The 26,519-nt window shown below is 43.7% G+C and overlaps 3 protein-coding genes across 4 annotated transcripts in view; all 3 read right to left on the bottom strand.

Moving 5' to 3' along the window:
* The window catches only part of LOC133092538 (protein FAM193A-like), a 171,055-nt gene extending 159,944 nt beyond the window's left edge, over positions 1-11,111 (bottom strand). For both annotated transcript variants that reach the window (XM_061191884.1, XM_061191885.1), the window contains exon 1: positions 11,062-11,111. The gene's annotated coding sequence lies outside the window, so the exon portion shown is untranslated. The remainder of the gene's footprint in view (positions 1-11,061) is intronic.
* On the bottom strand, positions 10,807-11,289 carry LOC133092501 (spidroin-2-like). Its single transcript, XM_061191802.1, has one exon. It carries the CDS (start codon positions 11,287-11,289, stop codon positions 10,807-10,809), a length of 483 nt encoding a protein of 160 aa, XP_061047785.1.
* A 13,041-nt stretch (positions 11,290-24,330) lies between these two features.
* Positions 24,331-26,519, bottom strand: part of RNF4 (ring finger protein 4) — a 35,880-nt gene continuing 33,691 nt past the window's right edge. Inside the window, exon 8 of the mRNA XM_061191056.1 lies at positions 24,331-26,492. Within this exon, the coding sequence (XP_061047039.1) occupies positions 26,343-26,492 (150 nt within the window). The 3' untranslated portion in view covers positions 24,331-26,342. The remainder of the gene's footprint in view (positions 26,493-26,519) is intronic.

Raw genomic sequence — 26,519 nt, 5'->3', positions numbered from 1 at the left:
CCTTCTCTAAGCTGTCCTGAGCATCAACTAGGGATGTACCTGCACTGACAGGTCACCCCCTTCAGTAATCTCTAAAGAGGGGGCTAAGCTCTCAGCAGGAACTTGTAGAGAGTGTTTCCCTTGCTGGGCTACTTTCACCACAGTGGAATAACAGCCAAGCACTTCTAGAGAAAAAAATTAGCTTGTAGCAAACTATTAAATAGATAACGATCTCACTGAATTTTAAAATAAATATAGGGACTTCCCTGGTGGCACAGTGGTTAAGAATCCGCCTGCCAATGCAGGGGACAGGGGTTCGAGCCCTGGTCTGGGAAGATCTCACATGTGTGAAGCAACTAAGCCCGTGCACCACAACTACTGAGCCTGCGTTCTAGAGCCCACAAACCACAACTACTGAGCCCATGCACCTAGAGCCCGTGCTCCACAACAAAGAGAAGCCACCGCAATGAGAAGTCCGCTCACCGCAACGAGGAGTAGCCCCCGCTCGCCGCAACTAGAGAAAGCCCGTGTGCAGCAACGAAGACCCAATGGAGCCAAAAGTAAATACAATTTAAAAATAAATAAATAAAATTAATATAATATTACTACTATATTTTAAACATAAGTACTAATTAGCTTTTGTAGAACATTCTTGAGGAAAATAAAAATCAATATTCCCATTTCATAGATGAGGCAGCTAAAAATAATTAAAATTCTAGGTCACTAAATGCAATGTGGTGTCCTGAATTCAATCCAGGAACAGAAATAGGTTATTTGTGGAAAAATCAGTGAAACGCAAGTAAAGTCTGTAGTTAACAATATTGTACCAATTTTAATTTCTTAGTTTTGACAAATGTACAAAGGTTAAGGGAGATGTCAACATTAGGGAAAGTTGGGTGAAGAGACTATGAGAACTCTCTATACTAACTTGGAAACTTTTCTGTAAGTCTAAAATTACTCCAAAATAAAAAGGTTGTTAAAAAAATCCTGGGTCATCGGAAGTTAAATTCCCTAACTTCTCACTCAGTTTCAAGATGTAACTAAAAGTGTACTCAAATCAAGAGAAAAATGTTCTTTGTGTTGTATGAATGAGAAAAAGTTAATTTCCACAGGAGGTGTGATAATTCAATGCCACAAATATTACTGGAATTACTCAAAGATAACCTAGAAACTGACGTTGATTTGAATTGTAAAAAAAAAAAAAAATGTCTTGTAGGCTCATGAGATACAAATTATTCAATTTCAGCTGATTCTGATTATGTGGTCTCTAAAATAAAGTCACCTTGTGTCTCCATCTGTATTCAGAAAGCCTATAGGGTCAAAAAAGGTCCAACAGAGAGAGTCATACAATGCAGAGAAGCACCCCACACTAGCACCAAATAGATATTCAATTAGTAATCAAGCCAGGAAAAAAAGGCCTCAAGTTAATAAGCATATTCCAAGTAAATGAAATACAAGTAAAGGTAAAAATATGAATATTAATGATTAATGAAAATTAATCAAGCAGCTGTCTATAAGAAACCCACTTCAAATAAAAGTATATAGGTAGGTAAAAAGAAAAAGAAAACAAAAACATATACCATGCAAATACCAATTAAAAGAAAGCTGGAATGGCTATGCTAGTATCAGACAAAGCAGTCTTCAGAGCCAAGAAAACTATCAGGGATAAGAGGAACATAAATGAAAAATAGGGTCAAGTCACCAAGAAGACATAACAATCATAAATGTATATGCACCAAACATCAGATCTTCAAAGTACATGAAGCAAAAACTAAACAAACTGTAAGGAGAAACGAAGAAATCCACAATTTTAGCCAGACTTCAACACTCTTCTCTCAGCAATTGACAGAACTAGTAAACAAAAAATCATCAAGAAAGAGAATTAATGTATAACTGATTCACTTTGCTGTACACCTGAAACACAACATTGTAAATCAACTATACACCAATACAAATTTTTAAAAAGAAAGAATATAGCATTAAACAAAAAAATCTAGCTGACATTTGAGAGAACACTCCACTCAATAATAGCAGAATAGGGACTTCCCTGACGGCGCAGTGGTTAAGAATCCGCCTTCCAATGCAGGGTACACGGGTTCGAGCCCTGGTCCGGGAAGATCCCACATGCCGTGGAGAAACTAAGCCCATGTGCCACAACTACTAAGCCTGCGAGCTGCAACTACTGAGCCCGTGCATCACAACTACTGAAGCCTGTGCTCCGCAACAAGAGAAGCCACCACAACGAGACGTCTGCGCACCGCAACAAAGAGTAGCCCCCACTCACCGCAACCACAGAAAGCCCGCGTGCAGCAATGAAGACCCAACGTAGCCAAAAATAAATAAATAAATAAATATTTTAAAATAGCAGAATATACATGTTTTAAGTGCGTAAGTAATATTCACCAAGATAGACCATAAAACCTTAAAATTCTTCAAATAATTAACATCATAAAAGCATGTTCTCTGACCATACTGGAATTAGACTAGAACACAGTAACATGAGAACAGGAAATTAAAGAACATACTTTTAAATAACCCGTGAAACAAACAGGAAGATTCAAGGGAAATTAGAAAATGTTTTAAACTGAATGAAAATGAAAGTACAACATACCAAAATTTGTGGGATGAAGCTAAATTATGGCTAAGAGGGAAGTTTATAGCATGTGTATATATACATATATATACACACATATACACACACATATATATAAGGAAATATGTATATTGAGAATATGTATATTAAGGAAGAAAAATAGTCTCAAATCAATAATCTAAGCTTCTACTTTAAGGAATTAGAAAAGAAAAATCAAAATAAACCCAAAGAAAGAAATAAAGCAAAGAATAAAAAATAAAATAAAAAATTAAAGAAAAATTTTTTTAAATAATGAAATCAAAAAGGAAAGATAATAGAAAAAAATCAACAAAACTAAAAGCTGGTTCTTTAAAAAGATTAAAAACTTGATGAACTTCTAGCAAGACTAGCAGAAAAGAGAGAAGACAAATTGCCAATATCAGGAATCAAAGAGAGGACACAGACCTCCACAGACATTAAAAGGATAAAAGGAACACTACTGACAATTCTGCACACATAAACTCAGCAACTAAGTTGAAATGGACCAATTCTTTGAAAAGCACAAACTACTAAAATAGAAGGGAACGATTCTTAATTTGCTTTATGAGGCCAGCATTATACTAACACCAAAGCAGGCAAGGACAATGTAAGAAAACTACTTACGTATACCATATAATAAACAGATGTAACAATGCTCAACAAAATATTAGTAAAGTGAATCCAGCAATTAATTTAAAACGAGTAATATACCATGACCAAGCAGGGTTTATTCCAGGAATGCAAAGCTGGCTCAATATCCAAAAATCAAAAATGTGATCTACCACATTAACAGACTAAAGAAGAAAAAACACACAGTTATATCAGTAGATTCAAAAACCACTTGGAAAATTTTAACACCTATTGAGACAATTCTCAGCAAACTAGAAATAGAAAGAAACTTCCTCAACATAATAATGGACATCTACAAAAAAATCTACAAGAGACATCACACTTTATTGTGAAAGACGGAATGCTTTCCCCCTAAAGTCAGAAACAAGGAAATTGTACTAAAACCCCTATCCAGTGCAATAAAGAAAAAAAAAAGAAATAAAAGGCATACAGAATAGGAAACAAAAAAATTCACTATTCACAGACATGATTACCTACACAGAAAACCTCAATAAACCCACAAAAAAACTCTCAGAATACGTGATTTTAGCAAGATAAACAGATAAAAGTTGAACACAAAAATTAATCACATCTTTATATACCAGCAATGAATAAAAAGAAACTGAAATTCTTAAAAACACCATTTACAAAAGTTCAAAAAAAATGAAATAATTTATGAATCTAAAAAAACACGTACAGGATATGTATGCTGAAAACTACGAAACACTAATGAAAGAAATCAAAGATGTGCTATACGTAAATTCTATCTCAATTTAAAAAAAAATCAAAGATAATCAAATAAACAGAAACACACACCATGTTCACAGACTGGAAGAATTCAACACAGTTAACATGTCAATTCTCCATCAAACTGATCTACAGATTTAAGGCTACTCCTATCAAAGCCCAGCAGAATTATTTGTAGACCCAGACAAGCTAATTCTAAAATGCATGGAAAAGCAAAAGGACTAAATAGCAAAAACAATTTTTTTTAAGCTGGAGGAACTACCTTGTTAATTTTTTAAGACTCACAGTAATTAAGACAATGTGGCATAGGCAATGGGATAGACCCATAGATCAATGGAACAAAATAACAGTCCAGAAATAACCCACACAAATAAGGTTAATTGATTTCTGACACAAGTGAAAACTCAATTCTATGGAGAAAGGGTATCCTTTCAACAAATGCGTTTGGAACAAACCTGACAACGCTATAGGGGGAGAAAAATAAAGAACCCCTACCCAAATCTGATACCTTATACAAAATTAACTCAAAATAAATCACAGATCTAAATGTACAACTACGGTATTTTTAGAATATAGGAAAAAAATCTTTATAACATGAGGTTTTATAAAAGAAAGAGTTCTTAGACATGATACCAAAAAGTATGACCCAAAAAAGAAATAACTAGGAAGCCGAACTTCATCAAAATTTAATTTTTTTTCTTTGCAAAAAAAAAAAAACCCCAAAGAACAGTTAATAAAATATAAAAACTAGCTACAGGGACTTCCTTAGTTGCCCAGTGGTTGGGACTCTGTGCTCCCAATGCAGGGGGCCCGGGTTCTATCCCTGGTCGGGGAACTAGATCCCACATGCATGCCGCAACAAAGACCTGGTGCAGCCAAATAAATAAATAAATAAATATATTAAAAAAAAAAAAACACTACAGACTGAAAGGAAATGTTTGCAAATCACAAATCTGACATAGAACTCATAACCAGAATTATAAAGAACTCTCAAAACTAAGAAAATAAAACAACTCAATTAAAAATAAGCAAAATCCTAAAATAAATAAAAATAAGCAAAGTCTTAAACACTTCACCCAAGAGTATACAAGAATGGCAAATAAACAAATGAAAAGTGTTCAATAACAGTAGTCACTGGGGAGGGACTTCCCTGGTAGTGCAGTGGTTAAGAATCCACCTGCCAATGCAGGGGACACGGTTCGATCCCTGGTCCAGGAAAATCTCACATGCCGCAGAGCAACTAAGCCTATGCGCCACAACTACTGAGCCTGCGCTCTAGAGCACGAGAGCCACAACTACTAAGCCCATGCACCTAGAGCCTGTGCTCCGCAACGAGAAGCCACCGCAATAAGAAGCTCGCTCACCGCAACAAAGAGCAGCCCCCGCTCGCCACAGCTAGAGAAAGCCCGCGTGCAGCAACGAACACCCAACGCAGCCAAAACTTAATTAATTAATTTTTTAAAAAACAGTAGTCACTAGGGAAATGTAAATGAAAACCACAACACCACTACACACCTATTTATTAATGGTTAAAATAATATCTACTGACATTAACAAGTGCTAGCGAGGATGCAGAGCAACTGCACTCTCATCATTGCTGGTGGGAAGTCGAAATGGTGCAGCCACTCTGGAAATAGTTTGGCAGTTTCTTATAATGCTACCACATGACCCTGCTCCCACTCCTTGGTATCTACCCTAGAGAAATGAAAATTTACTTTCACACAAAAACCTGTACACAAATGTTTTATAGCAGCTCTATTTATTATCATCAAAAACTAACAGAACCCCAATGTCCACCAATGGGAGAATGGGTAACTGTGGTACATCCATACAACAGAATACTACTTGGCAGTAAAAAGGAACAAACTACTCATACCTGCAATAACCTGGATGAATCTCAAAGTGACTAAGTTTAGTGAAAGGAACCAGCCTCAGGAAGTTACATACTAGGGACTTCCCTGGTGGTCCAGTGGTTAAGACTTCGGATGGGGGTTGATCCTTGATCGGGGAGCTAAGACCCCACATGACTTGCGGCCAAAAAACCAAAACATAAAACAGAAGCAATACTGTAAAAAATTCAATAAAGACTTTAAACACGGTCCACATCAAAAAAAAAAAGACTTAAAAAAAAAGTTACATATTGTATGATTCCATTTATATGACTTCCCCAGAAGACAAAAGCACAGTAAGTGGCTGTCCAGAGTTTAGGGGTGGGGGAAGAGTGTGACTGCACAGGAACAGCAGGAGGGAGCCTTTCTGGGTAATGAAATTGCTCTGTATCCCGACAGTGGTACATGAATCTACACGCGTGTTAAAGTCCAAACAACTGTACATCAAAAAATACAAATTCGGGGTAGTCCCCTGGTGGCCTAGTGGTTAGGATTCCGGGCTTTCACTACTGTGGCCCAGGTTCAATCCCTGGTCAGGGAACTGAGATCCCGCATGCCACAAGCCCAATATATATACATACAAAATATATTTTACTACACGTTAATTTTTTTGATTAGCATACAGTAAAACCCCTTAGAAAACCTCTCTGGCAGTATCTACTAGAGTCAAACCACATGTATACCTAGCAAATCCACTTCGGGTATATGCTCAACAAAAAGGAACACTCTTATCCACCAAAAGCATGTACAGGAATGTGCATATCAGCTTGATTCATATCAGCCATAAAATAAAATAAGCCAAATGTCCATCAACATTAGAATGGATAAATTGTGGAATATTCACGCAATGGAAAACTGCACGCCATGGAAAAGAATGATGACTTGCTACATCAACAACACGGATGCATCTCAAACATAATGTTGAGCCAAACAGCACCAGCACAGAGTACTTTTAAGTCAAATTCAAAAACAGGCAAAACACATGAGAACAGTGGTAGGGATGACGAGGAAGGGAACAAGGGCACATTCTAGGGTACTGGGAATATTGTTTATCTATATTCTGTATGTTGAAATACTGGTCCCATGGATGTACACATACATAGAATACTGCATCACAGAGATGCTCTCTGCAGCTTTACCCACTGTCAAACTTAGCTAAATCACATAAGGTTCTAGATCTTTACTTCCTCAGGTCACTAAGGCAAACGTGCACTAGACAGAGTAATGACTAAACCTCATTTCGTCACGGCAGCTATTTCTACAACACAGGGAAGGCCTCTAAGTGCATCCCAGTATACCCCAAGATCCATAATCACACCATCTGACCACAGGATACACTGTATGGTGGCCTTCAAACATTAATAACATTATCTCCTTCTTGCCACCTTTTCAGCAATGAAAGAGGATTTACGTTATTACAAATGCTCCCTACACTACATGTTTCTCTGACTTTAAAACTGTAATATCACTGTTTGAAATGTACTTTGATCCCTACCCCAAACAGCTTCCTTTTATAAACCTCTAACAGCATTACAGAAATAGCCCTAAATTCCCATTTAAGCCCTCCAAAAGTGTAAATTTTGTGTAATTTGATATCCCAACAGCTAATAACATGGATCAATTTCCACAATACAAAAATTTTGGTAAATAATATGTGTATGACTTAATTTTGCACACCGATTCAACTACAGAATTCTGATGGTATAAATATTTTTATTTTGTGTAAACATCTAAATGTTTAACTGTTAAAGAGTGGGAAAAGCCAAAACCAGTTTTATTTGAAAAAGAAAAATTGTTGGTAATATCAGGTTGTAAAAGTATCATTCACCTTTTTGCTCCATAAGTAATGTTCATTGTAGAAAAGTCTTAAAGCTTGAGGCATGTGCAAAAAGGAAAAAAGAAAGCCATCAGAACTTCCACCACAAAATATTTTGATGTGTATACCTTATCAGACTTTCCTATGCAAATATATATACACACAGACACTTTACAAAAATGGCCATGCCATGCCGCCTGCAGGATTTCGTTTTCTTTTTTTTTTTTTTTTTTTTTTTTTTTTTGGCCATGCCATGCGGCTTGCAGGATTTAGTTCCCGGACCAGAGATTGAACCTGGGCCCTCAGCAGTGAAAACTTGGATTCCTAACCACTGGACCGCCAGGAAATTCCCACAAACACTGTTTTCTATTTTGTAAGCTTCTCTCTTTCTTAATACATCATGAACACTATGAAAATTATGTTTTAAAATAGAAATGCAAAAAAGTAAGATATTTTCATGATATCCTTCACCTACCAAGTTTCTACTCAGGGCTAACCCTTTACTGTCACATTAGAGCAGACCACCACACTAGGCTGTTAGAGCGGGACTTGTCCAAGACACACGTCATCATTTTTACATCATCATTTCACAAGTGGGAAAGCTTCATCAATAACATCCTGCAGCAGCGCCCTATAAAGTAAGCCAGGCCAGCCTCCTGAAAGCGACCATCAAGCACATGCACAGCACTGTGTACCACTAGGCACTGTGTAAGCACCTTCCAGCCTCCACGTGTTTAGTTCTTCCAACAACCCTAGGAGCCGGAAGCCATGCCGCCTAGAAAACCGGGGCGTGTGAGGCTGTGCCTGAGGGCACAGAACCTAACAAGTTTGTGTCCCCTGAGCTTTGTGCACCAGAGTTTTGTTGTGGGCCGAAGACTCTATAAGCTAAGTTATGTTTTCCTACTTATCCTACAGCCCTCATTTCTTTGTAGAAGCCACCTACATGCAAAAATGCCCTCTTTGCCTCAGAAGCCGCCTCTGATAAAGGTGGTCCTGGGTCTAACGCTCAGTGCTGTGCCCAGCACACTGGGCAGTGGGCCTAAGACCCCTCCTGAGAATCAAGACAGTCCTTCCACTCTTATTTCTCTTAGACACCTTCTGCCCCGGTGACCCAATATGAATGGAAACATGCACCCCAAGAATCATAAGCCTCTCTGGGAAATGCAGGGCCAGTACCCATTCACCATTACTCGTTGACAAACGCTGTCTTGGGTGCCTGTTCTGCCCTAGATAAGGTGTCCCAAAAAGCTCACCATCTGTAGGGTAACAATTCAGAGGTTTCAGAATTACACGAAGAATTTTTGTGATTGGCATCACCCTGTTACCATAAAGAGTATCTTTGATGTACTATTATTAAAACACTTGTGAAGAAATTTTAAAACTAAAGACATAGCTTTAAAACTTTAAAATATAGTAAAAGAGAATGTTTTTAAAGGTTCAGGTCACAACTCAACAGTACATAAGTAAAATAATATTAATAATTCATTAATAAAATACAACCAGCATTTTATTAATGAAATTGAACGGAATAGAAAAGATCAAAAAGTATCAGAGTATTGTTTTGTAAAACCTGCTGTGTGAGTGTGTGTGTGGTATATTTTATTGCTGATAGTGGGTCATGGTCAAAACTCTGGATTCATAAGTTTAACAGAAAACAGTCCTGTCAAAAATACTACTAGATGTATGGTTATGTGAGTTCAAAAAGTGTAATTAGAATAATAACTGAGGGCTTCCCTGGTGGCGCAGTGGTTGAGAATCCACCTGCCAATGCAGGGAACACGGGTTCGAGCCCTGGTCCGGGAAGATCCCACATGCCGCGGAGCAACTCAGCCCGTGCGCCACAACTACTGAGCCTGTGCTCTAGAGCCCATGAGCCACAACTACCGAAGCCCGCGCTCCTAGAGCCTGTGCTCCACAACGAGAGAAGCCACCGCAGTGAGAAGCCCGCGCGCTGCAACGAAGAGTAGCCCCCGCTCTCAGCAACTAGAGAAAGCCCGCGCGCAGCAACGAAGACCCAACGCAGCCAAAAATAAATAAATAAAATAAATTATGAAAAAAAAATTAGAAAAAAAAGGATAAGTGAACGGTTATTTTAGCCAAATATTGCAAAGTAATGGAGAATTATTAAACCTGAAATAATGGTATGAAAGGCTAGTATAAGAATTTTTATTAAATCAATAAAAATGGGTGTATTTTACACCCAACTACAGCCAATATTATAAACACTTTTGTAAAGAATTTGTTTAGGCAGACCTCCCAGCCTCCCCTCCCCAGCAGCAACAAACACTGCCCTTAATTTACACTCCATCGATGCATATGCATAAGCCTCACCCTGGATCCCAAGAACTACACCTGTTTCGCTCTCCAGTGTACTGGAAAACGGCAACCTCCAGGGCTACAACCCAGCACCCAAAACAAATCTGACAACATAATCTAACGGAAGCTCCAACTGCAGAGAACACTGTGTATTCGTGTAATAGTATAAGCGTTAGAGAGCCATGCCATATGCAATGATTTCTTATCTGCTCTCACTACACATCGTTTCCAACACAACATTTACAATCCCGCATGAAACAATTTCTGTCTTGGAATTTGGCACACAAATAAATACTCCTGATGAGGCTTTTGTTGTTACTGTTGCAAATGTCTTTAAAACAACTTAATTTAACAGTCCTAACAACATAACTTTTGAAAAAACCCATTATCTTTCAGGAGACAATTGAATGAGTGGAAATGACTGCCAACTGCATACCCACGTACCAGTACTGTGTCTTGTAAAGTGTTGTGACCAAGAGCGGAATAAAAGTGGCAGCAATCCACAACTGTCAGAGGCAGTGTGTGCTAGCTGCCTTCAAAAGCAAAACAGAAAAAATTACTACTCAAATTCCTTAAGTTCAAACCCTAAATATATACCTGAGTAACCAGACCACCAATTACCTCTAAAAACTTTTTAAAAGCAGGGGTGAAGAGCCAGGGCCGCCACCTCCGAAGACTGTCAGGTTATCTTTCAAATGACCGTTTTGGAGAAGAACAAGAAAACTTCTAGGAGGCACTTTCCGATGATCACTCGCCAGGCGTGGAGAAGGTGGGCACCGCGAGGGAAGCCCCGCTCGTCACCTGACTCACAATTATTCTGGAATTGCACCCGAGTAACCTCAAGGACGACCTCGGCGCGGGGCGACACGACACCAGCCCGGATCCGTGACAGCGCCGTGCAGGTGGGCAGGCGGCGCCGCGCTCCCGGGAGATGCGGCACCTGGCGCGCTGCAGCCCGGCCCGAGGCTCGGGGCGCGGGTCGGCGGCGCCTCCCACCCCGGCCCGCGGTCCCCGCCGGCCCCGCGGGAGGCTGTCAGGGCGCCCGCCGCCCGTGGCCCCCGCCCCGCGCCCGCCCCCGCCCCACCGCCGCTTACCTCGAAGTAGCCTCCGGGGGCGGCGCCGCCCGCGCCCGCGCCGAGGGGCCCGTTGGCCGCCGCCGCGCCGCCCGGGGCTGCCAGGCCCGTGGCCTGGGAGCCGCGCAGCGCCGCCGCCGGGCCGGCCTTGCCGCCGCCCGCGCCGCCGTTGCCACCGCCCGAGCCGCCGCCGCCGCCCCGCTTGTTCTTCCGGCGCTTGGCCCCGCGCTTGGCGTCGGCCGGGCTCATGGCGGGCGGGTGGGCGGGCAGGGAGGGCGCGGAGCGGGCGCGGGGCCGCGGGCGGCGGCGGAGGGCGGGGAAGGCGGGGAGGCTGAGGCAGCGGCGGGGCGCTCCGGCCGGCCGCGGGCGGGGGGCGCTGCGCGGGGTCGCCTCCGGGCGGGGAGGGCCGGGCGGGCGGGAATTGCGGGGCGGCCGCTGGGCGGGAGCAACGGCGAGTCCACCGGGCCCGGCGCCGCCGCTGACCAGAGTTAGAGTCCAATATGGCGGACACAAGGGGAAAGGGATCCCAGTTTACGTCGGGGGAGGGGGAAGGAGCGGCGGGGAGGGGGAGGGGTGTGGGCGCCCTCCTCCCCCCGCCTTACTCCGCCTTCCCGAGCGCCGCTCCCCCCTGCCGCGCCCTCCCCGCCCGCCGTTAACTTGCGTCGGCACGCAGGGCACGCCGGGAGCTGGAGTCCGCGCGCCCACTCTGCCGCTGGGGGCGTCCGGCGCGGGGACCACGATTCCCGTCAGGCCGCGCGCGACCGAGCGCCCGGACGCCGCGAGGGGCTGCGGCAGGGGAGCTGGTTGCGGCGGTGACGTCACCCCGCGCTCTCACCGCTCGGACCCACCCGCGCCGCGCGGCCTTCTGGGACCTGTAGTTGGGCGTAGTGGTCCGGCCAGCTCAGGGCCGCGTCGCCCGCGGTGGATGAACTACAAGGCTGGAGGCGAGGAGTTCCGCCTCTTTGACAGGCTCCCAGACGCCCCAGTGCCCCGCGCCCCCGCCACCGGGTCCGCAGGCCGGTCCGGTCCCTGGGATGCGCCGGGCGGACAGCTTCGGCTCTGGCCCGCCAGGAAAGGCCCGGTGACCTTGGCCCGGCTCCGGGTTCGAATCCGCCTCCTCCACTGGCTGGCTCTGTGACCTTGGGCCGGGCCCCTCGCCCGTGTCCAGGTGACTCACTGGGACGAGAATGACCCTCCTCGTGGGCTAGGCGGTTCCGGAGGGCGCCTGGAAAGCGCAGGTCCGGGCCGCCGTCGGGTCGGGGATCGCCCTGGGCGCTAGGGTTGCCGCGAACCGGCAGACCTTGCCGTTAGCTTAGAACCCCTGGCCCGGAGGCGCCCTTCCGAGCTCGCCCTCTCCCTGAGGTCCCGTGCAGCCGTCGCCCGGCCTCCCGGTGCCTTCCGACCCTGCACGGTCCCAGGGAGGTCCAGCCCTGTCTCACGACCTCGCGATCACCCCACCGCACAGGCCACGAACCCCGTCAGACCCTCCCGGGCCTTCCGGTGGGGCCGCTCCGTCTGGACCCTCCTCCTTCCTGGGCCCCTTGCCCATAATCAGCAAGCCCCAGGTACAGTTTTGCCCTTAGACCCGGACCACAGGAGTCCCTCGCCTGGGTCCCACGCATCACAAACACCGAGACACAAAAGACATCTGTTCCCCTCTTTGGTTCCATGGCTGGTTACGGGACCGAGATGCAGAGGAGCTTGGTGCTAGGATGTATAGTACGAGGGCCTCCATTTGCACTGTTGCCTGGGCTCCCCACCGTTAGCTCTGGGCCTGCCAGGTCTCACTGCCTGGCCGTTACCCTTGCCCCAGCTGCAGCCGCGGCCTTCTAATCCCCTGACCCGTTCTTCGCACCACAACCGGAATGAGCCATGTAATCAAATTAGCCCTCTGTTTAAAGCCTTTCAGAGATTCCATGTTACGTAGGCAGAATAAGACCTCTCACCCCTCCTGGGGGGTCTTGAATGACCCTGCTGCTGAAGGTAGAGTTTGAGAGGGTGGGTGGGGTGCCTGCCTTAGCACCCCACTGGGTGGGCAATGTTTTGGGCTGCCCCCTTCCCCATACAGGCTGGGTCAGACACTCCCTGTCGCACAGCCCCTGTGCCTTAGCTTGTCAGAGCACATTGCGCTGGATTGGGGTTCTCGGTGCTCACCAGTATCCCCAGAGAAGTCAAGTCTTGGGCCGGGGGGAGCATGGGAGTGTCTGCGTCCTGCACCTCTGAACCCCAGCTCCTGCCAGGCAAGGGCTGGGCACACATCAATCCAGTATTTGCTGGATGAATGAATGACATAATAATGACCGTTTGTCAAGCAATTATGCACCAGCCACTCTGCCTCCTGCTATATCATCTCATCTAATCCACACAACCATTCTCGAGATAGGCACCATTAGCCCTATATTATGGATGAGAAACTAAAGTTCAAAGATGGTGAGGGATTTGCCCAAAGTCACCCAGATAGTCAGAGGCAGGACCCAGATTCCAATTCAGATGTGGCTCAGGTGGGACTTTTGGGTTCCAGCAGAGCACAGGGTGATAGAGTCAAGAGTCCTTCTGGCGCCTGGGGACAGGAGCAGCCTCTCTGAGGAGGTGAGCTGAGCCAGAGCCAATCACCGTCAGAGCAAAGGACTTTCAGCAGTGCGAGACTCAAGCATGGGGAAGCTCAGCATGTCCCAGGAACCAACAAAAGCAAGGTTGGGTTTTATTCTAAATACAGCTGAGAGCCATGCAGGGTTTTGAGCAGGGACTGTCATGGTAGGATGTATGTTTCTGAGAAAACTCTGGCTGTTATGTTGAGAATGGATGTCAGGGGAGCGAGATTGGAGGCTGGCGCAGCAGGTGGAGAGGGGTGCTCCTGGCGGACAGAAGTTACGAAGCAAAGGCATAAAGCAGTGGTTCTCAACCTTTGTTTTTCATTATCTCCCTGCTAAGGAAAAATTAAGATACTAAGGAGAAGATACTAAGGAATAAGATTTTGTCTGGTAGAGTTGAGCTTTGGGAGGGCCACAAACCATTGTAATATCTACGATTTGTTTATCCTCTTAAGAATCAATTTTCACCCCCTTGAGAACCAATAGGAGATATATATATATATATATACATACACATATATATACACATATATATATATAAATGTGTGTATATATATATATACAAAAAATAAGGAATTGGCTCACACAGTGATGGAGGCTGACAAGTCCCAAGACCTTCAGTCAGCAAGCTGGAAGCCCAGGAGAGCCAATGGTGTAGTCCAAGTCCAAAAGCCTGAGAGCCAGGAGGGCCAATGGAGTTGTTCTAGTCCAAAACCCAGCAGGTTTGAGACCCAGGAAGAGCTGATGTTTCAGTTTGAGTCCAAAAGGTAGGGAAAAAAATGATCCAGCTCAGAGGCACTCAGGCAACAGGAGTTGTCTTTTTGTTCTATCCAGGCCTTCAACTGATGGTATGAGTCCCACCCACAGGTTTGTTTTTGTTTTTGTTTTTTTAAATTATTTTTGGCTGCGTTGGGTCTTCGTTGCTGCGCGCGGGCTTTCTCTAGTTGCAGCGAGTGGAGGCTACTCTTCCTTGCGGTGGCTTCTCTTGTTGTGGAGCACAGGCTCCAGGCGCGGCCTTCAGTAGTTGCGGCACGTGGGCTCAATAGTTGCAGCACACGGGCTTTGTTGCTCCTCAGCATGTGGGATCTTCCCAGACTAGGGCTTGAACCCATGTCCCCTGCATTGGCAGGCAGATTCTTAACCACTGCACCACCAGGGAAGTCCCCCACCCACACTGAGAAGGGCAATCTGCTTTACTCAGTCTACCAATGCCAATGTTAATCTCATCGAGAAACACTCTAAAGACACATCCAGAATTATGTTTAACCAAATGTCTGGGCACCCTAAGGCCCAGTCATGTTGACCTAAACTAACCATCACAAGGGAGAATGCAGGACATAGGGCCAGAAAGGTCTATGTATACTCTTAAAAGTAAAAGCAGCTCAGTCTGGCAGGAGCACAAGTGGTCACAGGGACTTGTGGGCAGTGACCTTGGAGAGGATTTAGGCATGGAGATGGCCACTCAAAGCACCCTCATGATCTGGAAGGCTCTTAGAACCACTTACAGGAAAAGGCGGCATATGTTGGCTATTTTTGTAAAAGTCAAGTTTTATTACTTTCATGTGCAGTAAATATTAACCAAGATATAAATACGTACTAGTAACACAAAACAATTTTATAAGAAAAATTAGATAAGTTCATTATCTCACAATTCATAACCAGGGAGCATTACATAATAATGAATCATTACCTAGAAAGCCTTTTCTAATTTCTGGCTTTATTAAGTCTGTGGAAAGAACAGTTGAGCACCTTTGCTCAAGCCATTTCCTTGCCCCAGGCAGAACTACGGCAGCAGGCTTCCACCCCCAAGCAGAGCACAGGGAATTCTCTGTAGAAACTATACAATGCAAGAGCAGCAATGGGCATATTAATGTTTGGGGATCCCAAAGAATCAGGCAGTTCTTGATGCTCACCCAGAATTGAAGCCCACAGGTCAAAAGCTCTGCCCACCTGGAGCTTCTAATCAGCTTTTAAACATGTCACTTGTAAACATGAAGGGACAGTGAAAGATCACCAGTCATTTAAGAAATGGCTCAAGTGTGGATAGAAAAAATGTGTGTGCAGGGGGGCAGGCAAAGAAACTGTTAATGGAAGGAATCAAAAACTTTTTCAAAAACTGCTAATAGCCTCAGAGATGTTTAAGAAAGGAGTCTTGAAAATTAAAAATACAGCCAAAATTGTAAAAGAAATTCAATAGAAGGGCTGCAAGATAAAAGAAATTATTCAGAAAGCAGAACAAAAAGACACAGAAAATCAGAGAGAAATGAGACTTAAAATCTCAATCCAGGCGGTCCAGCAACTTTCCAATAAGAATTCTAGGGGAAAAAATGAAGGGAAATAACTTTTGAAAGAAATAATACAGGGACTTCCTTGGTGGCTCAGTGGTTAAGAATCCACCTGTCAATGCAGGGGACACGGGTTCGAGCCCTGGTCCGGGAAGATCCCACATGCCGCGGAGCAACTGTGCCTGTGCGCCACAACTACTGAGCCTGCGCTCTAGAGCCCGTGAGCCACAACTACTGAGCCCGCGTGCCGCAACTACTGAAGCCCATGTGCCTAGAGCCCATGCCTCACAATGAGAAGCCACCGCAATGAGAAGCCTGCGCACCACAATGAAGAGTAGCCCCTGCTCGCCACAACTAGAGAAAGCCTGCACGCAGCAGCGAAGACCCAACGCAGTGAAAAATAAACAAAAATTTTTAAAAAGAAATAATACAATTTACCAGAAGGACTTAAATGTCCAGATTGAAAGAGCCCACCAAGGAAGATGGTTAACTGTAGAAAACCAGAGATGAAAAAAAAAACAGCCTAAAATGCTCAGGAAGAAAAACAGAAGTCACATTAAAAAAAAAAAGGCAGGAAAAAAGAACGTCACTAAATGTCTTAACAGTAACGTTCGAAGCTAAATAGTGGAGCAGGGCCTTCAAAATTCTGAAAGAAAATCAGATATACAATAGAATTGTATAGCCAGCCAAACTGTCAATCATGTATGGAGACAAAAAACAATTTTGGACAAACTATATTTTTCAGACTGCAACATAGTAAAAAACCCTAAAATACCAGTAGGTCTATTTCTCACATACGGCCTAAGGCTGTTAAGTATCTCTCCTCCACCTTTTAGCTGAGATGAGGACTAACCAGGGACAGGTGCTCCAGTGCTCAGTGGGAAGCCCTAATGGTATCCTAAAGGTGGAAGTGAGCCAGTGGTGAACAGAACCTTACCAAACTGCAATACCGCCCTGACGTAGCTTAGTGCACAGCCAGATGAAGGTGAGGAGCACCTGCTCCATTTGCCTAGCAGAGGAAAATAGCATCTGCAGCCTCTATGAATTTTTTTTTTTTAGCTGCACTGGGTCTTCTTTGCTGTGTGTGGGCTTTCTCTAGTTGTGGCGAGCGGGGGCTACTCTTTGTGGTGCACAGCTTCTCATTGCGGTGGTTTCTCTTGTTGCAGACCACGGGCTCTAGGTGTGCGGGCTTAGTAGTTGTGGCTCATGGGCTCTAGAGTGCAGGCTCAGTAGTTGTGGTGCACAGGCTTAGTTGCTCTGCGGCATGTGGGATCTTCCTGGACAAGGGCTGGAACCCATGTCCCGCCTGCATTGGCAGGCGGATTCTTAACCACTGGACCACCAGGGAAGTCTCCGATTTTTTTTTCTTATGCACATGTTCAGCTTTCAATTAAAAATTTCTAGGCATATCAAGGCACATGGCCATTTTACTGAAAATAAAAAGACAAAAGACTACAAAAACTCATAGGTGAGTCACATATTGGAGTTGGTAGGCAAAGACTATACAATAACTATAATTAATATGTTCAAGAAAATAGAGGAAAAGGTATAAAAAAAGATGAAAAAATTGAGAATTGTAATCTATAAGGAAATTAACTAGAACTGAAAAAGTAACTGAAATTGACTTCAATAGATTAATAGCAAACTAGACACAGTACAAGCGATGATTAATGAGTTAGAATTCAATATAAAACAGTTAGCAGAGAGAGAAAAAAAACAACTGATAAAACAGAAAAGAGAATAAAAAATACATGAGACACAGTTGAAAGTTTAACATATGTGTAACTGGTGTCCCAAAAGACAAGAAGAGAGAATGCCACAGAAGCAGATTCTCCAAAATTGGTGAGATATTCACCCAGTTGCAAAAATCTCTGTGAACCCCAAGCAGAATAAGAACAAGCAAAACCACACCTGAGCACATCATTACTAAACTGCTGAAAACAAAGAAAAAACTCAGCCAAAGAAAATATTCACATATCTTCAAAGGTATGTGACAGATGACTGCAACAGAAATGAAGCTAGGAAACAATAGGATGACAGAGTAATTGGCGAAAAAAAACTGTCAACTTATAATTTTTAAAAATTGTAATGTATTTAACACAATATATTCAAAATATCATGACCAAAACATGTAACCAATATAAAATTACTAACAACATATCTTAATACTCTTTTTTTTATACTACGTCTTCAGAACCCTGTGTGTGTTTTATACTTGCAGCCTCTCTACACTTGGATTCATCGTGTTTCAAGTACTCAGCAGCCACGTGTGGCTTGTGGCAACCATATTAGACAGCAACCTGTAATTTTTTACTCAGAAACAAAAATATCATGCAAGAATGAAGGTAAAATAATGGCATTTTCAGATTAACAAAAATGGAATTTATTGCCAGCAGGAATTCACTAAAAGAAACACTAAAGGAAATTCTATGGGCAGTAGGAAAATTATTCCAGATTGAAATGGAGGAATAAAGACCAAAGACATACAAATGGTGTATATATATATATATATATATATACACATATATACATATATGTATATATATATGACTTTATATATAGATATATGAATGATAATAGTATGCTAGTATTTTTTTCATTTAAAAAATTACGGTAAAATAATACAAAATTTACCATTGTAATCCTTTACAAGTGTACAGTTCAGTGGCATACCTACATTCACAATGCTGTACAACCACCACCATTATCCACTTCCAGAATGTTCCACCATCCCAAACAGAAACTCTGTACCCATGAAATAACAACCCCAGGCCCTGGTAACCTCTACTCTACTGTCTCTATGAATTTGCCTATTCTAGATACATCATGTAAGTAGAATCATACAGTATTTGTACTTTTGTGTCTAGCTTATTTCACTTAGCATAATGTTATCATGGTTCATCCATGTTATAAGTATGTATCAGAATTTCATTCTTCAGGCTGAGTAATATTCCATTGTATGGATATACCACACTTTATCCATTCATCTGTTGATGGACATTTGGGTTGTTTCTACCTTTTGGCTGTTGTGAATAATGTTGCTATGAACATTGGTATACAAATACCTGAGTCCCAAGTATCTGAGTCAATTCTTTTGGGTATCTATCTGGGAGAGAAATTGTTGGAACACATGGTAATTCTGTGTTTAACTTTTTGAGGAGCCACCAAACTGTTTTCTAGATCAGCTTCATCATTTTATATTTCTACCAGTAATGCACAAGCGTTCTAATTTCTGCACATCCTCACCAACACTTATTTTCTGTGTTTCTGATAATAGCCAGTGCGTGTAAAGTGGTATCTGTGGTTTTGATACACATTTCACTCATGACTAATGATGCTGAGTTCCTTTCATGTGCTTACTGGTTATCTGTATGTCTTCTCTGGAGAAATATCTATTTCAGTCCTTTGCCAATTTTTAAATTGGGCTGATTTTTTGTTCTTGTTGAGTTGTAGGAGCACTTTATATATTCTGGTTATTAGGCCCTTATCAAACAGATGACTTGCAAATATTTCCTCCCATTCTGTGGGTTGTCTTTTCACTCTCCTGATAGTATCCTTTGATGCACAAAAGTTTTTAATTTTAATGAAGTCAAATTAATTTTTCCTTTTGTTGCCTGTTTTTGGTGTCATATATAAGAAAACTTTGCCAAATCCAAAGTCATAAATATTTGCCTTCATGTTTTTTTCTAAGAATTTTATAGTTTTAGCTCTTAAATCTAGGTCTGTGACCCATTTCTTTATTAATTTTTATATACTGTTTAAAGACCCAACTTCATTCTTTTTTTTTTTTTTTTAATTTATTTATTTATTTATTTATTTCTGGCTGTGTTAGGTCTTCGTTTCTGTGCGAGGGCTTTCTCCAGTTGCGGCGAGCGGGGGCCACTCTTCATCGCGGTGCGCAGGCCTCTCACTGTCACGGCCTCTCCCGTTGCAGAGCACAGGCTCCAGACGCGCAGGCTCAGTAGTTGTGGCTCACGGGCTTAGTTGCTCCACGGCATGTGGGTTCTTCCCAGACCAGGGCTCGAACCCGTGTCCCCTGCATTGGCAGGCAGATTCTTAACCACTGCGCTACCAGGGAAGCCCCCATTCTTTTTTGTTTTTTTAATTTATTTATTTATTTATTTATTTTTGGCTGTGTTGGGTCTTCGTTTCTGTGCGAGGGCTTTCTCTAGTTGCGGCAAGCGGGGGCCACTCTTCATTGCGGTGCGTGGGCCTCTCACTATCACGGCCTCTCTTGTTGTGGAGCACAGGCTCCAGACGCGCAGGCTCAGTAGTTGTGGCTCACGGGCCCAGTTGCTCCGCGGCATGTGGGATCTTCCCGGACCAGGGCTCGAACCCGTGTCCCCTGCATTGGCAGGCAGATTCTCAACCACTGCGCCACCAGGGAAGCCCCACCAACTTCATTCTTATGCACGTGAATATCCAATTTTCCAAGCACCATTTGTTGGAGAGACCTTTCTTTCTCCATTGAATGGTCTTGAAACCCTTGTGAAAATCATTTGGCCATAAAAGTGAGGATTCATTTCTGGGCTCTCAATCTTACTCCATTGGTCTGTATGTCTGTCCCTAAGTCAGCACCACATTGTTTTGATTCCTGTACCTTTATAATGTTCTCAAATTGGGAAGTGAGTCTTCCAACTTCTTTTTCAAGATTGTTTTAGCTATCCTGGGTCCTTTAAAATTCCATACAAATTTCTATTAAAATTGCCATTGGGCTTTGGTAGGGACTGCACTGATTCTATACTATATTGCTTTGGGTACTATTGCGATCTTAATACTGTCTTCCAACCCACAAGCATGGGATGCCTATTTATTTAGGTTTGCTTCCTTCAGCAATGTTTTGTAGGGATGTATACGTCTCAGTGTACAAATTTTGCACCTACTTGGTTAAATTTACTCCTAAGTATTTTATTCTTTTTGATGCTATTGAAAATGGAATTTTCTTTATTTCCCTTTCAGATCGTTGATAGTGTATAGAAATACAACTGATTTGTGAATTTATACCCCACAACTTTGCTGAATTTGTACTGTAACGGTGTGCTAGCTTTGGGTTTAGTTTGGTTTTTTTTCAGTTCCTTAAGGCATACAGTTATTGATTTGATCTTCTAATGTAGACATTTATAGCTATGGCTATCCCCCTGAGCACTGGTTTCACTGCATCCCATGTTTTGGTATGCTGTGTTCTCATTTTCATTCTTCTCAAAGTATTTTCTAATTTCCTTTGTGATTTCTTCTTTGAACCACTGGTCATTTAAAAGTGTGTTGTTTAATGTCCACATATTTGTGGGTTCTCCTAAATGTTCATTCCCTATAACCCAGTAATTTCACACTTAAGTATATGTCCAACAGGTATGTGAGCAAAACTGCACCAAAAGAGATATACAGAATGTTCACATTTGGCTACTAATAGCAAAAAACATAAATTAATGAAAGAATGGATAAACTGAAGCATATTCATCTAATGAAATACTATACAGTAAGGAAAATGAACTACACAACGCGAATCTCACAAATATTGAGCAACAGAGGCTACCCCCCCTCCTCCACAAAATACACACTGAGTGAGTCCATCAATTTATTTATTTTTTAATTTGGCCACACCATGCGGTATGCAGGATCTTAGTTCCCCGACCAGGGATTGAACCTGTGCCCCCTGCAGTGGAAGTGCAGAGTCTTAACCACTGGACCACCAGGAAGTCCCCAATTCCATCTGTTTAAAGTGCAAAGAATAGGCAAAAATAAAGTACGTGATTAGGATTGTGTGTTTTGGTAATTAAACTATAATTATAGTTAAAGGAGTGATGTTCGTAAAAGTCAGAATAGCGATTACCTTGGAGGAAAAGGCAGACTGTACTGACCAGGAGGGAGGACAAGAAGGGGCTTCTAAGGTGTTGGTAATAGTTTCTTGTTGCAGTTGGTTGTTTCACAGGCCTTTGCTTTATGGTAATTCACTGAACTGTACTTTTGAAGTAATTCAGTGAGGTGTGCTTTTTGTGTGGTATATTTCACAGTATAAAAGATAAATAAATATAGTGGCCTTGAGTTGGTAACTAAGCCTTAAACACCTCATAAAAGCAAGGGTAAATACCTTCTGGAGGAACCCACCTTCAATTCAGGTCTCAAAGAGTTTTCAGATAGTTACCAAGTTACCTGGGTTCAAAGTAAGGGAGAAAAAAGTTTACAAAACACACAAAGAATGAAGTCATCATTAGTGAGAGCCAGCCGGAATAAAAGGCCTCAGAATTAGACCCACAAAGACTTTGGGTACTGAAATTAACATAAATAGAATATGAAACAGACAAATCTCTAAAACTGATTAAAAGGGAAAGCATAAATTAGTATTAATGATAAAAAGATGCTGCAGAGACAAATTAGCTTACAAGAGAATATTCTGAACTTTATACCAAAGACTTGTAAAGAGATGAAATACACAAATTCCCAGAAACCTGTAACTTAACTGACTTAAATGTGAATAATTCCCAAACATTAAAAAATCAAATCAGTATTTTAAAATCCTTCCTTAATAAAAATAATAGCCCAGAAATTTTATTGCTGAGTTCTAGTAAACATTCAAGGAACAAATAATTCGAATCCAGGGTATAGAGACAATTCTCCTTAGTCTCACTGTAGGGAACTTACTTACTTTGAAACCAAAACCTGATAAAGACAGTGTAAGAAAATGATAGGTCAATATAACTCATGAACATAGATATATAGAAACCCTAAACCAAATATTGGCAAAACAAAGTAAGAAATGTGTAAGATAAAACATCGTGAACAAAGTAGATTTACCCATGAAATATGCTGGTGTGCACTGAAAAAGAATCACGGTGATACACTACATTAACTGATCTAAAGGGGGAAAATCCTGTCTCAGTAGAAGTAGAAAAAGAACCAATAAGGTGATACATCCATTGTGACAAAATAAAGCAGAAATAAAATACCAACTCCTATCTCGTGGTTGGAAAAGGAACCTCCATTACCTGTTAGTTATCTAACAAGTTCATAAAGAAAAAGAAAGTTCCAAGAATTAGAAAGAACATTTCATTGCAGATGATACGGTTGTGAACGTAGAGAATTTAACAGAATCCAGATTCTTAATGAGAATGAGACTTTGGCAAGAATGCTTACACAACTAATCTACAAAACCAATTAAATTTCCACATGGCAACAACAAAAAAAGGTAGTTAAGACGCCACTTAAGTTTCAAAAATAAGAAACCTAGAAACAAGCCCCTTCTGCAGCCAGCTTTGGGGGACACCCTCTGCCAGTACACGCCTGTGGCACACACTCCCCGCCCTTTCATGGGACTTTCCTCTCCTCCCTGGGCTTGCCGAGGATGGAGGCCTCACCTGGCTCCTGGCTTCAGGACACTGCTGGTCTAGGGTGGCCACCAAGGAGGTGCCTGGTCCATCACACCCTCAGGTCTCGGGAGGCCTGTACGCTGGGAGGGCGCCAGGCCTGGGATCTGCACTCAAGGACCCTTTCCTCTTCTCTTTACCTAGACAAGTCTCAGACCTTGAGGAGCACAGCTGAGCATCCCTTCCTGTTCTCTTGGACTCCTGTACCTCACCTTTGCCAGTTTTATTTTCCACTGGCCTGGGGAACTGTCTCCCTCGATGATGTACAGCCTAGCAGGGCAGGGATGCAGCTGGGTTTCTCAATACCCACCAAAGCCAAGTGTGGTACCAGGAGCATGGCAAATGTGCAATAAGCATTTGAATAACTGTACTTTTGTCTCTGGTGGTCTCCAACAGAAGGCAGGCAGGCCTCTGAAGTTCAGCACCTCTGTGCCCCCAAGCACCCAGCACATTAGCCTGTTCTCTCTCTGGGGACCATTTGATAGGAATGGAGAAGAGCAGGCAGGCAAAGGCCAGCTTTGCCATCACTTACTCTCTGGGAAGTAAGCCAAGCCCATGCTGTCTTTTCAGCTTTCCCTGCACAGCTTGCTTGGGGCTCTAACAGGCAGGCCATGCACTCCTGGGCCCCCACTCCCACACGGAGGGCGAACTGTATACAGTGGTTGGGGCAGGTGCGCTGCACTGCCAGGACCCCAGGTCAGTCCGAGTCCACACTGCTCAGAGCTCCTCTCCTGAGCTGGCTCTGGCCAGACTGAGCAGACAGCCCGCAGCCAACCTTACTTCTTCAGGCCTGAGGTTAAGATTCTGCTCGTTTAGGGATTGCAGGGCCTGGACTTGTGGCTCTGCTCCAAGAATGACCTCTTACCTGCTGGCTTCTGGGTCAGTAGATGACCAAGCAACTTTCTTGCACACATACTGTCGCAAAATACACCAAACATGAGGCAGACAGGAATCACACACCTTGGGCAAGGGTGGGGGGTGATATTGATCCAAAAGAGCAAATGAATGCACAAACGAGATACCTGGTTCAAATTGATGGTTTATTTCCACCTGTAACACTAGCAGAGGAGTCCAAAACAGACTGACATACATGGATATAGTTTAAACGTAACAAAGAAAGATTTGAACTATGTACACGGAGGGAGGGAAAGGATTTTTCGTATCAACCTTTTCCTGTTTTGCAACTTCTGAATAGTAGAAACTAAACGTTTTTTTCCAACTTAAGTTAGTATGAAGGAATACAACTTTTATGATCAACCATTTGTCCTTAAGCATAAAACGTAAGAAATTTTGGCTGCACGGTTGTCTTGGCTCCTGAAGTCTGGGTATTGTTAGAACATAAAAAAAGAGCATTCCATGAAGCCCAGAAGGAACTTAATGGCAATGATGTCCAATCGAAGGGCAGACATGCTGCACACACGCAGATGAGAACTGATGTCCTGCCCTCCTCGACTCCAAGTAGGAAATAGTACTTTCATCAAACGAACTGGAAGTGAGCCAAACAGTTAAAAAGTCAGAATGAAGAATGAAACAATTTTCTTTTCACACAGAGGAGGGATACTCCTTCAGCCCCATTTAAAGTGAATTCTGTGCTGAGTCCCTGCTCCTCCAGAAGGAGAAACTGAAGGTCAGTTATTGCTAGCAAAGCCAGAGGCGGCCCCTTTTCCACCTCGAAGATGTTTCACACGAAAAGGCTGTTGGTTTGGCTTGAAGGCCTCGGAGGAAGGAGGGGTACAGAGGTGGAGGCAAGCCCTGTGCAGCAGGGGGCAGCTCAGGTCAGCTCGGGCCACCTTCTGCCTCCTTGAGACCAGAGGCTTTTACCCACGTGGAGTCAAGCAGAGGGTGTTATCTGGGCCCCTGGGGAGGAGAGGCCACCGTACTTTGCCAACCAAAACCTAAGGAGCAATCAAATCCCAAAGGATCAAAGCCCAGTGGCCAGAAGAGCAGCTTCGGAAATGAATGTCAGTTGCAGGGGTGGGGTTGCCCAGCTCAAGTCTGGAGAGCCGAGGTCTTTTAAACGCAGGTCGGCTGTGACTTGGGCAACAGCATGGACACGGGCGGCTAATAAGGCCACAATTGCTGCCACCACCGCCCAGGGTCTATGCTTGAGTAGACATTAGGCAGTGGGAACTGAGGACCGGAGGGCACGTGGTAAACACAGGATGGATTTTTATCAGAAAAGAGAGAGGATACTCGACGACGTGCCTGCCCCATTGACCTTGCACGGCCTGCGCCAGGTGAACTCGGGCATGGATAAAGTTCCTGAGAACAGGTGGTGAACCAGACGGGGCGAGACAGGCACTGCTCCGTAGGCGACATGAGGCCTCTGAAGGACACTAATAGTGCTACATCTCCTGGGCTGCTGAAAAGTAGGCAAAGAACAGGCTTTATTGCACATTTCGTTCTTAGAAAACGGGGGATTGCCCTGCAGAGGTCCTTGTGATCTGCAGGAACCCGACATCAATGCAGGCGGAATCACGGGTGACCTTTGAAACTCAAGGGAAGAAAAAAAAGTCCAGTGGTTGGTCTTTCCGGGGCCATGCTTGCACCTGGGATCCTCAGGCCAGATGGACCTTGTCTGGCTTGGTCACTGTGGTGGGCAGATGCCTGGGAGGAGGTAGCGTGCCCAGGAGAGCTGGGCGGACCTGTTTGCTCTCCGACCGGGGCCAGCCCTCGACACACTGCCAGTAGGAAGCTGGGACAAACTTTCCAAATGGGGAAAACTTCTTGGCAAACGTGCAGGTTCCGGAAAGAGGCTGGAACCACGATTCTCAACTCCAATGTGCCTGACTCCCTCTCTCCTACCCTGGAACCAGACTACCCAGAGAAGCAGATGTAGACCCTGGCCTTGGGGGGCCCTGGGTCCAGCTCCACAGCATCAAACTAGAGGTAACAAAGGGATCAAAGACGGGGTTGGAAACAAGAGAGCAGTTTACATTACAGACGTTGATTCTGAAATAGTCTTTCCGAGCTCAAGAAGGTGGCGGCAGATAGCCCACGTGAGACCGTAGAGAACCCAGCCAGGCTCTGTCTGTCCATCCGTCTCTCCTGAGCAGCTCAACACTTCATATATAAATGGGGTGGTACCGTTTGTGGTTGATCTTTTTCCTGCAAGTTGGGCAAGTGTTAGCATTCTTAAGGGAATCACGGAGGCACTGGCTACAGAAGACGTGGCCACATTCTGTAGAAACAATGAGACGTCCGTTCTGCACAATCTAGAAAACATAAAAAAGAACAGGCTT

The sequence above is a fragment of the Eubalaena glacialis genome, chromosome 5, assembly GCF_028564815.1.
Source record: "Eubalaena glacialis isolate mEubGla1 chromosome 5, mEubGla1.1.hap2.+ XY, whole genome shotgun sequence".
NCBI classification, from domain to species: domain Eukaryota; kingdom Metazoa; phylum Chordata; class Mammalia; order Artiodactyla; family Balaenidae; genus Eubalaena; species Eubalaena glacialis.
The sequence above is the reverse complement of the archived record's forward strand: the minus strand, read 5'-3'. Positions and strand labels throughout refer to the sequence as shown.

Bases quoted from the DNA above. Each gene is read 5' to 3' on its own strand.
- LOC133092501 (XM_061191802.1), bottom strand. From the start codon at position 11,289: ATGAGCCCGGCCGACGCCAAGCGCGGGGCCAAGCGCCGGAAGAACAAG.